Raw genomic sequence first — 12,170 nt, 5'->3', positions numbered from 1 at the left:
AGTAAGAATATAAAAAATCCTTAAGCGTTACAATAAGCCCCTACCTAGAATAAATTGCTAAATGAGAATGGCTTCCTGAGAAAGGGAAAAGAAGCCCAAATGGTTGGTTTTTGTCCCAGACGCAAGGGAACAGTGAACTGTTCTGTGAACTTATCAATTAACCTTAGACCAGGCACTTGAATTCTTTTAGGTTTTCCCATCTACAAAGTGAAAATTTTAGGAATCAACAGATAATATGCATATATGAGATAGATATGCATATGTTATAGCAAATCATTCTAAAATCATCATTTTTAAAGTCTGTCATTATTTAATAGGCAAGATTCTAATCTTGTTTTTTATCCAGTTTTGTATTTGTTTTATTAGATTGGTGACAAAAGACTTAAAGAACCTTCAAATTATGGTCTAAATTCCATTTTTTTTAAGTGTATATGAGAAGAAAAAGAAATATTTCCTTGTTTTTAATAAAAAGATCCTTAGGGAGACAACATGTAGGACCCTCTTTCAGAAGCACATACTGTGTATTCACTCCACTGAAATGAGAGGAAGGGCCAACCCCAAGTTATTCCCCCATCTTCAACAGACAGAAGTCCAAGTGTAGACACCTTAGAGTCTCTTTCTCGTCTTAAGCTTTTTACAATCATGGGAATGAAATGAAGGTTGGGAGAAGGAGGGAATGAGTGAGGGAGTTCCTCCTAGCTATAGTTACCTTAGGTACTCTTTGCTCTATAACTTTTTCCAGTCTTCAAGATTCTTCTTTTAAAATGTCCATAAAGGACCGTACTTCAAGCCTTTAATCAATAGTTGACACTTTAACAGGGATTATTTAAATGACAAGACTTACCTCTGGATATTGCATTGGATGAAGAATCAAGAGTTCCAGATGAGCCAGTTACTTTATAGTATGATTGGAGAAAGTTTTTATAACTTTATAACTCAGTTTTTTTTTAACTATGGGATAGGTAGGTATAGGGAGAAGGATCTATGTATCTACCATGAATATATCATTGGTGCAGGAAACTCCCCAAAAAAGAAACTATTTCTGCTACTGTATGTTACAGATCTACTGGTGATCCATTTTTCTACCCCATCCCACACACAAACACACCATTCTAGAATTAATTAAGAGACATACACTACCAGACAATTCTGACTATCCACAAAGAGTGGTTTTTTTTTTTTAATAAATAAAAATAGGTATTTTTAAAATCTCAAAATATGGAACTTACTCGGCCAAAGCAAATAAAATCACATGGAACCACTATGAAGAAAATTGCTCAGGGCCTTTTTTTCTTCTTTTAAACTAGGTGATATATTCACTAGAATAAGAGATTAGATTTGTTAAACATTTAAAAATAAAATAGTTAAGAGGATTCCTATATAATTTTGGGACAATATACATACAGTTGTCTTAGAATTTTCTGTAATTGGATTAGGGAGAAGAATAAATCTAAAGAACTTTACTGAGTTGATCCACTGGTAACATTCAAACTCCCCTCACAATTTTAGAAATTCCAGCCAAGAATTAAGAGACATATAATTCTGAATATTCTACAGAAACTATTTTTAAAATAATAAATAAAGCTACAAGTATGTAAGTCCTCACTAGTATGGCAATGTAGGCCCAGGTGTAGAATACATTAATGATGTATAGAAAACATTTTGATAGCTTACTAAGGAGAGCAGTCTGTCAAACCACATTATTTGGAAATAAATTTATTTTGCAAAGGAAAAATCAGATTTTTTTTTTTAAAAAAAAAGAATGTCACCCCACTTTTTCCACATATCTGACATGGACATGATAGTCATGACAGATTATGAAAAACAAGCCAAGAAACTGCTAGAATTAATGAAAAACTCGTAAAGCCAACTCCACAATGTATAGTCTTAATTGCCTAGGACCCTGAGAAGTTAAAAAGCCATACAGCCAATATATAACAGAAGTGAGATTTAAATCCAGGTCTTCTTGCTCTGAACTTTCAAGCTGGATGGCTGTGAGCAAATCACTTTATTTCTTTCAGCTTCTGTTTCCTTACATATAAATATAATACTGATATCTCATAAAATTGTGAAGAAACTACTTGAATGTGATAGCTTTCATTGTTAATATTAATCTGAATGATAATTAATTGCTATTATTAATTGCTGTAATTAATTTCATAATGTTAGTGAAAAATCAGTTTTTAAAAAACGATTTAAAAAAAAAGAACATATATCCAACATAAAGAACACTGGATATCCCAAACCATTAGCAAAGGCTTTATTGTGTTCCTGCTGTTTTCTGTCAAATTCAGCTTTAATTCTTTGAACCAATCTTGATGCTAAAGTGTTCCCACATCCTTATTAGTTATTAAAAATCCAGATTTAAAAAGTATTTAAGAAAAAAATTTTAAAATTCTATGTTACTTGAAGGCACTGTAACAACAGTCTGGAAAAACACATAATTCTATATATCTGCTTTACAATATTTGTTCAGAAAGTGTTGTTAAGCTTTATTTAGAAGAGAGCCATATTATTGTAGATAGAGAACTGGTTGGGGTATAAGGAGATCCCTCATGCATGGGTCACTGAGAGATGTCCTTGTCAGTAATAGTGAAATTAGGAGGAAAGGAGGGCTTGGGAGTAAAAATAAAGAAATTCTATTTTGGCCATTTTGAGTTTAAGATGTACAGTTCGGGATGTTCATTAAATAGCTGGAGATGCACGATTGGAGATCAGCAAAGAGATTAGGGCTGGATAAAAAGATATGAGAATCATCCATCGTATTTTGTATTTGTTTTACATTTGTTCTGCAGATATTCTTTCTATATTTTTATGGACATAGGAATCTATATCAATCAGTTCATCAGAATTTATGATCCTGTGATATAAAGTAGGAATTATGCCACTTTCAATATCTTTAGCCCTAGCACCCAGCACTTAGTAAGTGCTTCTAAATGCTTGTTGCCTGGCTGATTAGTTGAAAATATTTTACATTTGATACTAAAACTATCAGAAACTGTTCTCAGATACTTGTGAGATTACAGCAAAAAAGGACAAAAAAGCCCATATGGGTTTCCTGATTGTTACTTGAAAATGATCTTTAAAATATATCTTTCTTTGTTTTCTTTAAAATAGAATATGTTTTTGGCCATCATCAATGACACATACTCTGAAGTTAAATCTGATATGGCTCAGCAGAAGACTGAAATGGAACTGTCAGATCTTATCAGAAAGGTAGTAATTTATTTTTTTTAAATGCTTCCTTTTTGGCTGAATTCCTAAATCAAAAGACATTTGTAAATTTTTTTCTAAATTTTTTTATTTAAACTGATCAGTGGAGATTCTTTGAAATAAAAATTATGTAATACTTTTTCTATAGTTTAAATATTACCTTATGGGAATGACTGCCTCTGGAACTACTGATTGGAAATTTTTTTTTAAGTTTTATATGTGCTTTTGTTTTTTACACCATAATCACTTCCTTATAAGCACACATACACACACAGGCACACATACACAAGTGTTCCTGTAACAAACAAGCCAAATACAGTAACAGCATCTGATAGGAGATACCACATTCCCCAGATACAGTCCCTACCCATCTACCTTGCTTGTTCTCAAATTAGTTATTACTCTTCAGAGTTCAGCTTTTTTTGAGAGCTCATTTTGCTTGAATTGTTATTGTAGTTATATATTTTGTGCTCCCTTTTCTGTTTATTTTGACCTGAATCAGTTGATATAGTTTTTCCTCTGTTTCTCTGAATTTCCTGTATTATTGCTTTTTCTTTTTTGTTTCTTATTCTGAAATAGCAAAAAAAAAAAAAACCCAAACAAGTAGTGATTTTATGTACAATATAGAAAAATAAAATTTTATATTAAACTATGAATATTAAGCTTACTTTTGCTTACTAAATATATAATAAATTCTTCATAATTTTTTTTTTAAATAGCCTTTTGTTTTTCAAAATACATAGGTGGTACAGTAGATAGAGCACTAACCCTAACGTCAGGAGGACCTGAGTTCAAATGTGACCTCAGACACTTAACACATTATAGTTGTGTGACTCTGGGCAAGTCAGCCCTCAATTGCCTCAGCCAAAAAAACAAAAACAAAAAAACAACTATATATATATATACATACATGTATATATATATATATTATACACACAATGATAGTTTTCAACATTTACCCATGCAAAACCTTGTGTTCCAAATTTTTTTCCCTTCATCCTCACCTATCACCTCTCCTAGACTGCAAGTAATCAAACATAGGTTACACATCAACATAAAAATTTCAGATGTCCTGTGTGTTTCCTTCTGACCTTTTTTTTTTGTTCTCTTCCATGCATTTTTAAAACCTCCCTATTTTTCCTATTCTATTCTCTTTTTTGTTCTCCTTCCCCCAAATCCCATTGAAGAAAAAGAAAAAACAAAATCTGTGTTAAAAGGATGTGGTCAAGTAAAATATTCTCATTGCCTTGACCACATCTGAAAATATCTTATTTGCCCTTTGAGTCCATCACTCCTCTGTGAGGAGCATATTTCATTCTTGAGCCTCTACAGTACTGGTCATTGCATTATTCGAAATCATTAAATCTTTCAAAGTTGCACTGCTTTCCTAACTCTGTTGTTTACTTTGTTCTCTTGGTTCTGCTCCCTTCATTACACATCAATTCATGGAAGTCTTCCCAGGCTGTTCTGAATTTAACCCTTTCACTACAGGATTATATTACAGGGCAGTAACATTCTATTACCTACTTTACCCTCTTACTCTATGGAATCTTGGTAGTAAAAGTGAATAAAAAAGACAAATCAGGATAAAATCAATTATGTCTCACTTCTTTAGGGCTGTCATAAAGCTATGATCAAACTGAAACTTAGAAAAAACACTGTGGATGACATCTCAGAGAGTCTGCAGCAAAATGGTGGCAAGTTAAACTTTGATGAACTTCGCCAAGATCTAAAAGGGTAAGAATCCTGTGACCTAAGCTCCAGTAAATGCCAGAAGTGAATTTTTGTTTTATGGTGTTCCTGGTGATGTCTAAATGCACATGTACTAAGTCAGGGACAGTGTCTCACTATAGTGATTACTATGGAAATGTCTGGCTTCCTTTAAGTAATTCACTTCGCCTCTTTTGTGTCTTCCTTTTTGTGTGTGCTAGACCACTGATCTCAATAAATTTACCTCTATTCTATTTTTAGGAAGGGCCACACAGATGCAGAGATTGAGGCAATATTCACAAAATACGATCAGGATGGTGACCAAGAATTGACTGAACATGAACACCAGCAGATGAGAGATGACTTAGAAAAAGAGAGGGTATGTCTAGTTTGGGACACTGGATAACTTCCTAGAGCATTTCATTCTGGTAGCATTTTTGCAGCAAATCTAAAAGTTCTGTGCATTTGACTCTAGAATATATGTTTCTGTCTGTATATGCATTGTTGATTAATCTTTCTAATTCTATTTCTTAAATTATGATTATAATTTTATAATATAGTATAATTACTTAAGCTTCCAATGACATTCATGTGGTGTTTAAGTGACCCCAGGTTCTCACAAGTGTGCAGCATAGCTCAAGCTCTGGCAGAACCTATCAAATTCAAAAGCCTTCAAATATAGACTCACTGATAGTCTCAGTATCCTTTTGTCTGAGGAGCATCCTGGCTAAATTTAGAAATACTCACAGAAGATGATTTATATTGAGTGATGAATCCAGAAGTTAATTTGTTAAGCAAGTTCAGTAGTAGAAATTGTCATAAATAGCCATTACCCCTCGCTTGATTTAGGGGCATCCTCATTAGCCATCACTTTATAAGTCTTCCCATTTTGTGACTAAATTCTTGAGAAGGTTGTCTATGATCATCTTATTTTTTCTCACCTTCTTAATTCCCTGCAGTATAACTTCCAACCTAATCATTCAACTGATACGGCTGTCTCCAAAGTTACCAATAAATGATCTCATCAGATCTAATGGCCTTTTCCTGCTCCTCAATTTTCTGACCTCTGTAGCCTATGACACACTCTGTCAGCCCTTCTCCACAATATTATCTTCTCTCTAGGTTTTTGTGACACTTCTTTCTCCTTGTTTTCCTTCCCCTCAGACCATTCTTTTACTCTTTTGATGAATCCTTATCTTGATCGTGTCCACTTAACAATATATATTCCCCAGGCTTTTCCTCTGAGCCTTCTTTTTTATTCCCTCCGAGTCTTCTTTTTTATTCCCTCCATACTCTTTCACTTGGAGGTCACATCAACTGCCATAGTTCAATTACCATTTCCTTGCAGATAAATCTCAGATTCATTTACTCAGCCCAGCCTTTCTTCTGAATTTCAGTATTGCATCTTCAACTGCTTATGGGAGATCTTGAACTATATGTCTCCTGGAACACCTTAATCCCAATATGGGGGTTATTGAACTGAATAATTCAAACTGAATTTGAATTCAAATTTGAATTTGAATCTGAACTCATCTTTTCCTCAGAATACCCCTTCTTTCCTAAGTTTGACATTACTATTGTACCATTTTCCTAGTCACCCTGGCATGCAATCTAGATGTCTTCAAATCCTTGCTCTTTCTAACTTCTTGAATCCAATCTCTTGCCAAAGTTTGTTGATTTTCCTTTTCAAATGTCTCTCATATACAGTCTTTCTTTCTTGACACTGAAGTATCCCTGATGCAGGACCCTATCACTTCACCCCTAGGCTATTATTGGGAAAGGGGGTTATTATATATTAATTGTTGGTTGCTTTTCCTGCCACTAGTCTCATCACCCCAATCCATATTCCATTCAGTTGCCAAAGTGATTTTTCTAAAGTGCAATGCATGTCTGACCATGTCACCATTATTAAATTGTGACTCCTTGGGGATTCAGGGATTGTTGCCTTCTTTTGTATCTCTGTCCTAAGTATAGTGCCTGGCTTACCAATGGCACTAAATAAATGCTTACATTAGATTGTGACTCCTTGAGGTTTCAGAGCTATTGCCTTCCTTTGTATCTCTGGTCTAAATATAGTGCCTGATTCTCAGATGAAGAAATTGAAACTATTTCTAGTCATATGAAAAGATGCTCCAAGTCATTATTAATCAGAGAAATACAAATTAAGACAACTCTAAGATACCACTACACACCTGTCAGATTGGCTAAGATGACAGGAAAAAATAATGATGATTGTTGGAGGGGATGCGGGAAAACTGGGACATTGATGCATTGTTGGTGGAGTTGTGAACGAATCCAACCATTTTGGAGAGTAGTTTGGAACTATGCTCAAAAAGTTATCAAACTGTGCATACCCTTTGATCCAGCAGTGTTACTACTGGGATTATATCCCAAAGAGATTATAAAGAAGGGAAAGGGACCTGTATGTGCACGAATGTTTGTGGCAGCCCTTTTTGTAGTGGCTAAAAACTAGAAACTGAATGGATGTCCATCAGTTGGAGAATGGTTGAATAAATTGTGGTATATGAAAATTATGGAATATTACTGTTCTGTAAGAAATGACCAACAGGATAATTTCAGAAAGGCCTGGAGAGACTTACATGAACTGATGCTGAGTGAAATGAGCAGGACCAGGAGATCATTATATACTTCAACAACAATACTATACGATGACCAGTTCTGATGGATCAGGCCCTTCTCAGCAACGAGATCAACCAAATCATTTCTAATGGAGCAGTAATGAACTGAACTAGCTATGCCCAGAAAAAGAACTCTGGGAGATGACTAAAAACCATTACATTGAATTCCCAATCCCTATATTTATGCACACTTGCATTTTTGATTTCCTTCACAAGCTAATTGTACAATATTTCAGAGTCTGATTCTCTTTCTACAGCAAAATAACGTTTTGGTCAGGTATACTTATTGTGTATCTAATTTATATTTTAATATATTTAACATCTACTGATCATCCTGCCATCTAGGGGAGGGGGTGGGGGGGAGTAAGAGGTGAAAAATTGGAACAAGAGGTTTGGCAATTGTTAATGCTGTAAAGTTACCCATGTATATATCCTGTAAATAAAGGGCTATTAAAAAAAATAAAAAAAAAATAAATATAGTGCCTGGTTTATCATTGGCATTAAATAAATGCTTATTGATTTGTTAGCTTTTTTTTTAGCTTCCTTATGATTTTTATTAAAGTTTTCATTTTCAAAACATATGCATTGATAATTTTTCAACACTGACCCTTGCAAAACCTTGTGTTCCAAATTTTCCTCTCCTAAATGGCAAGTAATCCAATATATGTCAAAAATGTTAAATTTAATATATGTATGTATATATATATATATATATTCATGCAATTATCTTGCTGCACAAGAAAAATCAGATCAAAAAGATAAAAATGAGAAAAAAAAACAAAATGCAAATAAACAACATCAAAAAGAGTGAAAATGCTATGTTGTGATCCCTCATTCTGTTCCCACAGTCTTCTCTCTGGGTACAGATGGCTCTCTCTTCATCACAGGATCATTAGAACTGGCCTGAATCATCTCATTGTTGAAGAAAGCCACAAGCCTCCTTATTCTTACCAGTATTCTTGTCCATTCTGCAGGAGGATCTGGATCTGGATCATAGCTCTTTGCCCCGACCCATGAGCATTCGAAGCTTCCCACGAAACCTGGACGATTCTGAAGAGGATGATGATGAGGACAGTGGACATAGCTCTCGAAGGAGGGGTAGCAGCTCTAGTGGAGTTTCTTATGAAGAATTTCAAGTGTAAGCATATTTTGTTTGGCTTAGTTTTATTAATGAGAATTTTAATGGATCATTCATTCTTGGACTCTCTCTAGCTGTAAATACTGCCTCCCATCACTACCCTGACTTTATCATTGAAATAACCATTTGAGAGGTCTGATAAAATATTTCTTTCAGATTCCCTCTCCCTCACCTCTAGATTGACTAGCTAAATTTAGAGAAAATGTTGGAAGACAATGGCTGCACCTTCTCATAATCATTGGTTTCCTGCAGACTTGTTAGACGCGTAGACCGGATGGAACACTCCATTGGCAGTATTGTCTCCAAAATTGATGCTGTCATTGTAAAACTGGAAATCATGGAAAGGGCCAAACTGAAAAGACGAGAAGTATTAGGAAGACTTCTAGATGGAGTAGCAGAGGTAAGAGGTTCTGTGAGGTAACTGAAGTAGAAGAAAAATTGTGACACTATCACATTTCTTCATTAACAATATCTGTAATATTGGTGCTGGTCATACCTAGTAAAGTAGCATTATGGAGGCCAGATGTTAATTCCAATAGCACCAAGGTAATGTAAGAACAAAGCCAAAAGTGGATTTTTCATAGCAGTGAGAAGCAGGGAATCATTCTTGACACACTATGACATCCGTCCCAGGGTACAGGTCTGTGCTTTAGTCCTAGTGGATCATTTATTTCATTTAGGTCTGTTCTAGAGCTATAACTTACACTCCTACATCTAATTATCATCTTGCTAATAATGTGCTGTTGGTAAAAGAGAGAACAATACGAGTATATGAATGGACTAACATAAGTCCATCTTGCCATTAGAGTGGCAAACTGGCTGGCTCAATGCACCTCATTTTAATGAGTAGAGTTTGTATATGAAGAAGTTTGATTTGAAAATTAATTATGGAAACCACCGTCTCTTTTATAGAAATGTCACCTACTTTCTATTTGTTCAGTGGTGTAATAACAAATTTAACACAAAAGTGCTGTAAAACATTACTGTGTTCATTGGCTAATATGTCTAATAATGGGCCCAATTTTTTTCATATAAATTAGAATTTATGTGATTTATTTTTAATCATTTATTCTTTTGTCTTTCATAGTATCTTTTAAACATAATTAAATGTTTATAAATTATAAATTAAATGTCTACAAATAAATTCATGTTTCTGAATGTGAATTGTAGGCATAAATTCATGAGATCATAAATTTAGAGCTGGAAGAGATCTTGAAGGCTGTGAAATTGAACATCCTCATTTTATAGATGTGCCATTACTGTTCTTAATCTTACTCCCGCCTAGGTCCCCTAAGCCTCATTCACATTTTTCCATGTTTCAGAAGGCATTCATCCTTCCTATAACTTCTAGGTTCTGTATCCCCTATCATCACCTTTGTTTCTTCCTTCACCCTTAGGATGAAAGGCTTGGTCGTGATAATGAAATCCACAGGGAGCAGATGGAGCGCCTGGTGCGGGAAGAATTAGAACGCTGGGAATCAGATGATGCAGCTTCTCAAATCAGTCAGCGGTTAGGCACTCCTGTGGGACCAAATGGTCAGCCACGCCCAAGGAGTTCCCGCCCTTCATCCTCCCAGTCTACAGAAGGAGTAGAAGGTGGAGGAGGAAATGGAGGTGCCAGTATCCATGGATAGTCTGTGCCTTTATAAAGAGAAACCAGCAAATCCTAAATTGCAGTAATCTATATACTATTTATATTTTATGACCACAGTCTGATGTTGGTGGTCCCTTTGACCATTTGTCTTTTTTTCCTCTGCACTTTAATTTATTGTATAAATTTTTTCTCATAAAGGAAGGCATCTTTTCCTTTTCTCTTTGTTGAGTATAGAAACGGCCAAATCTTTTTTGTAGAATACTGAAAGCAGTATTGGATTGCTGTTGCAAATCTTACTATATTGCATCAGTTGATGATAAATTAGCCTTTTATATAAACCAGCAGCAATAATGCTTTGAGAAAAAAAAATAGAATTGTTTCCAAATCCCCCCCCAAACAGCATTGTGTCATCTTTGAAGTTGAAGAATGGTTGAGGGAATATAGCAGTATTAACTTAAGTTCAGATTTATCTAAATATTTCATGTCACATCAAGCTTAGTTCTTAGCTTTACTTTTATTTTTTTTAAGTCTTTGTCTCAACAGGGTGACCAATATGAAATGTACACGAAAGATAAGAAAGAAAGGGACTCTTAAACCAAAGGATGAATGGTCCTGCTTGGAATTTCTTTGCTTGATTAACACATTTAGCATTTATATTCACCGTCCACTTAATGTATCGTTTATTAATCTGTGAATAGAACTAAAACCATACTCTAGCTGTCACATGAACATTGATTTGAATTCATGGGGACAGATAAAGATACCATAGTGATCTCTCTACCACAAAGCCATAAAATAAGATTAGAAAGGATGTGGAGCACTAGTTGTTCCCTAAATTAAATCAAACTAAATTTTTTAGTACACTTGGGTGAGAAAAAGAAAAAGATCTTTACAGTTTTCAAACCAAGATATAACCATATGGGGAAATCAGGACTAATTTACTAAATTCATGTACTAGGAGATTTAAATTTTATAAGAATTTATTAAAATGTTAATATTAGGATAGCATATAACCAGAATGTACCAGTTTTTTGGAAAGGAAGTTTTGATATTGAAAGTTAGATCATTGCTGAAAGATTGGTTTATTTTGGATTTGTAGTTGCCAAATTTTAGAACTTTATGTTTTGAAGGAGAGATGGTATATTTGAAGGAAAAAATTCTGCCAGGTGCCAGGCCTGGAGTTAGAAAGACTTATCTCTCTGAATTCAAATCTGATCTCAGTCACTTAGTACCTATGACTTAGTATCTATAACCCTGAGCAAGACACTTTACCCTGTTTTGCCTCCATTTCTTAAAGGAGAAGGAAGTGGCAAACCACTCCAAGTGTGTCTGTCAAAAAAGATTTTGTGGAGTCACAGAGTCAGACATGACTGAAAATCACTAAGCAAGAGGAGAACAAAATATTTCAGGGCTTGATTATAACATCAAGAATTGAAAGAAATAGGTAGGTCAGGATCATTTGGGATTTTTGGAGTATGGAAATTGTTTATATGAATTACCATGTTGGTCATCCATTAATTGAAAACATAAGCAAATATTGTCCCTCAGATTAGTTTCTTTCTTTTTTTTTTTTTTAATTTAATAGCCTTTTATTTACAGGATATATACATGGGTAACTTTACAGCATTAACAATTGCCAAACCTCTTGTTCCAATTTTTCACCTCTTACTCCCCCCCACCCCCTCCCCTAAATGGCAGGATGACCAGTAGATGTTAAATATATTAAAATATAACTTAGATACACAATAAGTATACATGACCAAAACATTATTTTGCTGTACAAAAAGAATCAGACTCTGAATTATTGTACAATTAGCTTGTGAAGGAAATCAAAGATGCAGGTGTGCATAAATATAGGGATTGGGAATTCAATGTA

At 34.4% G+C, this 12,170-nt stretch overlaps 1 protein-coding gene across 1 annotated transcript in view; it reads left to right on the top strand.

Annotated features, from left to right (window-relative positions):
* Positions 1-11,918, top strand: part of PKD2 (polycystin 2, transient receptor potential cation channel) — a 68,136-nt gene extending 56,218 nt beyond the window's left edge. The window contains exons 10-15 of the mRNA XM_023506670.2: positions 3,118-3,216; positions 4,829-4,950; positions 5,185-5,302; positions 8,537-8,700; positions 8,953-9,100; positions 10,098-11,918. Of these exons, the coding sequence (XP_023362438.1) occupies positions 3,118-3,216; positions 4,829-4,950; positions 5,185-5,302; positions 8,537-8,700; positions 8,953-9,100; positions 10,098-10,334 (888 nt within the window). The 3' untranslated portion in view covers positions 10,335-11,918. The remainder of the gene's footprint in view (positions 1-3,117; positions 3,217-4,828; positions 4,951-5,184; positions 5,303-8,536; positions 8,701-8,952; positions 9,101-10,097) is intronic.
* Positions 11,919-12,170: the final 252 nt, after the last annotated feature.

The sequence above is a fragment of the Sarcophilus harrisii genome, chromosome 6 (genome assembly GCF_902635505.1).
Source record: "Sarcophilus harrisii chromosome 6, mSarHar1.11, whole genome shotgun sequence".
Taxonomy (NCBI): domain Eukaryota; kingdom Metazoa; phylum Chordata; class Mammalia; order Dasyuromorphia; family Dasyuridae; genus Sarcophilus; species Sarcophilus harrisii.
This window is presented reverse-complemented; position numbering and strand designations above follow the sequence as displayed.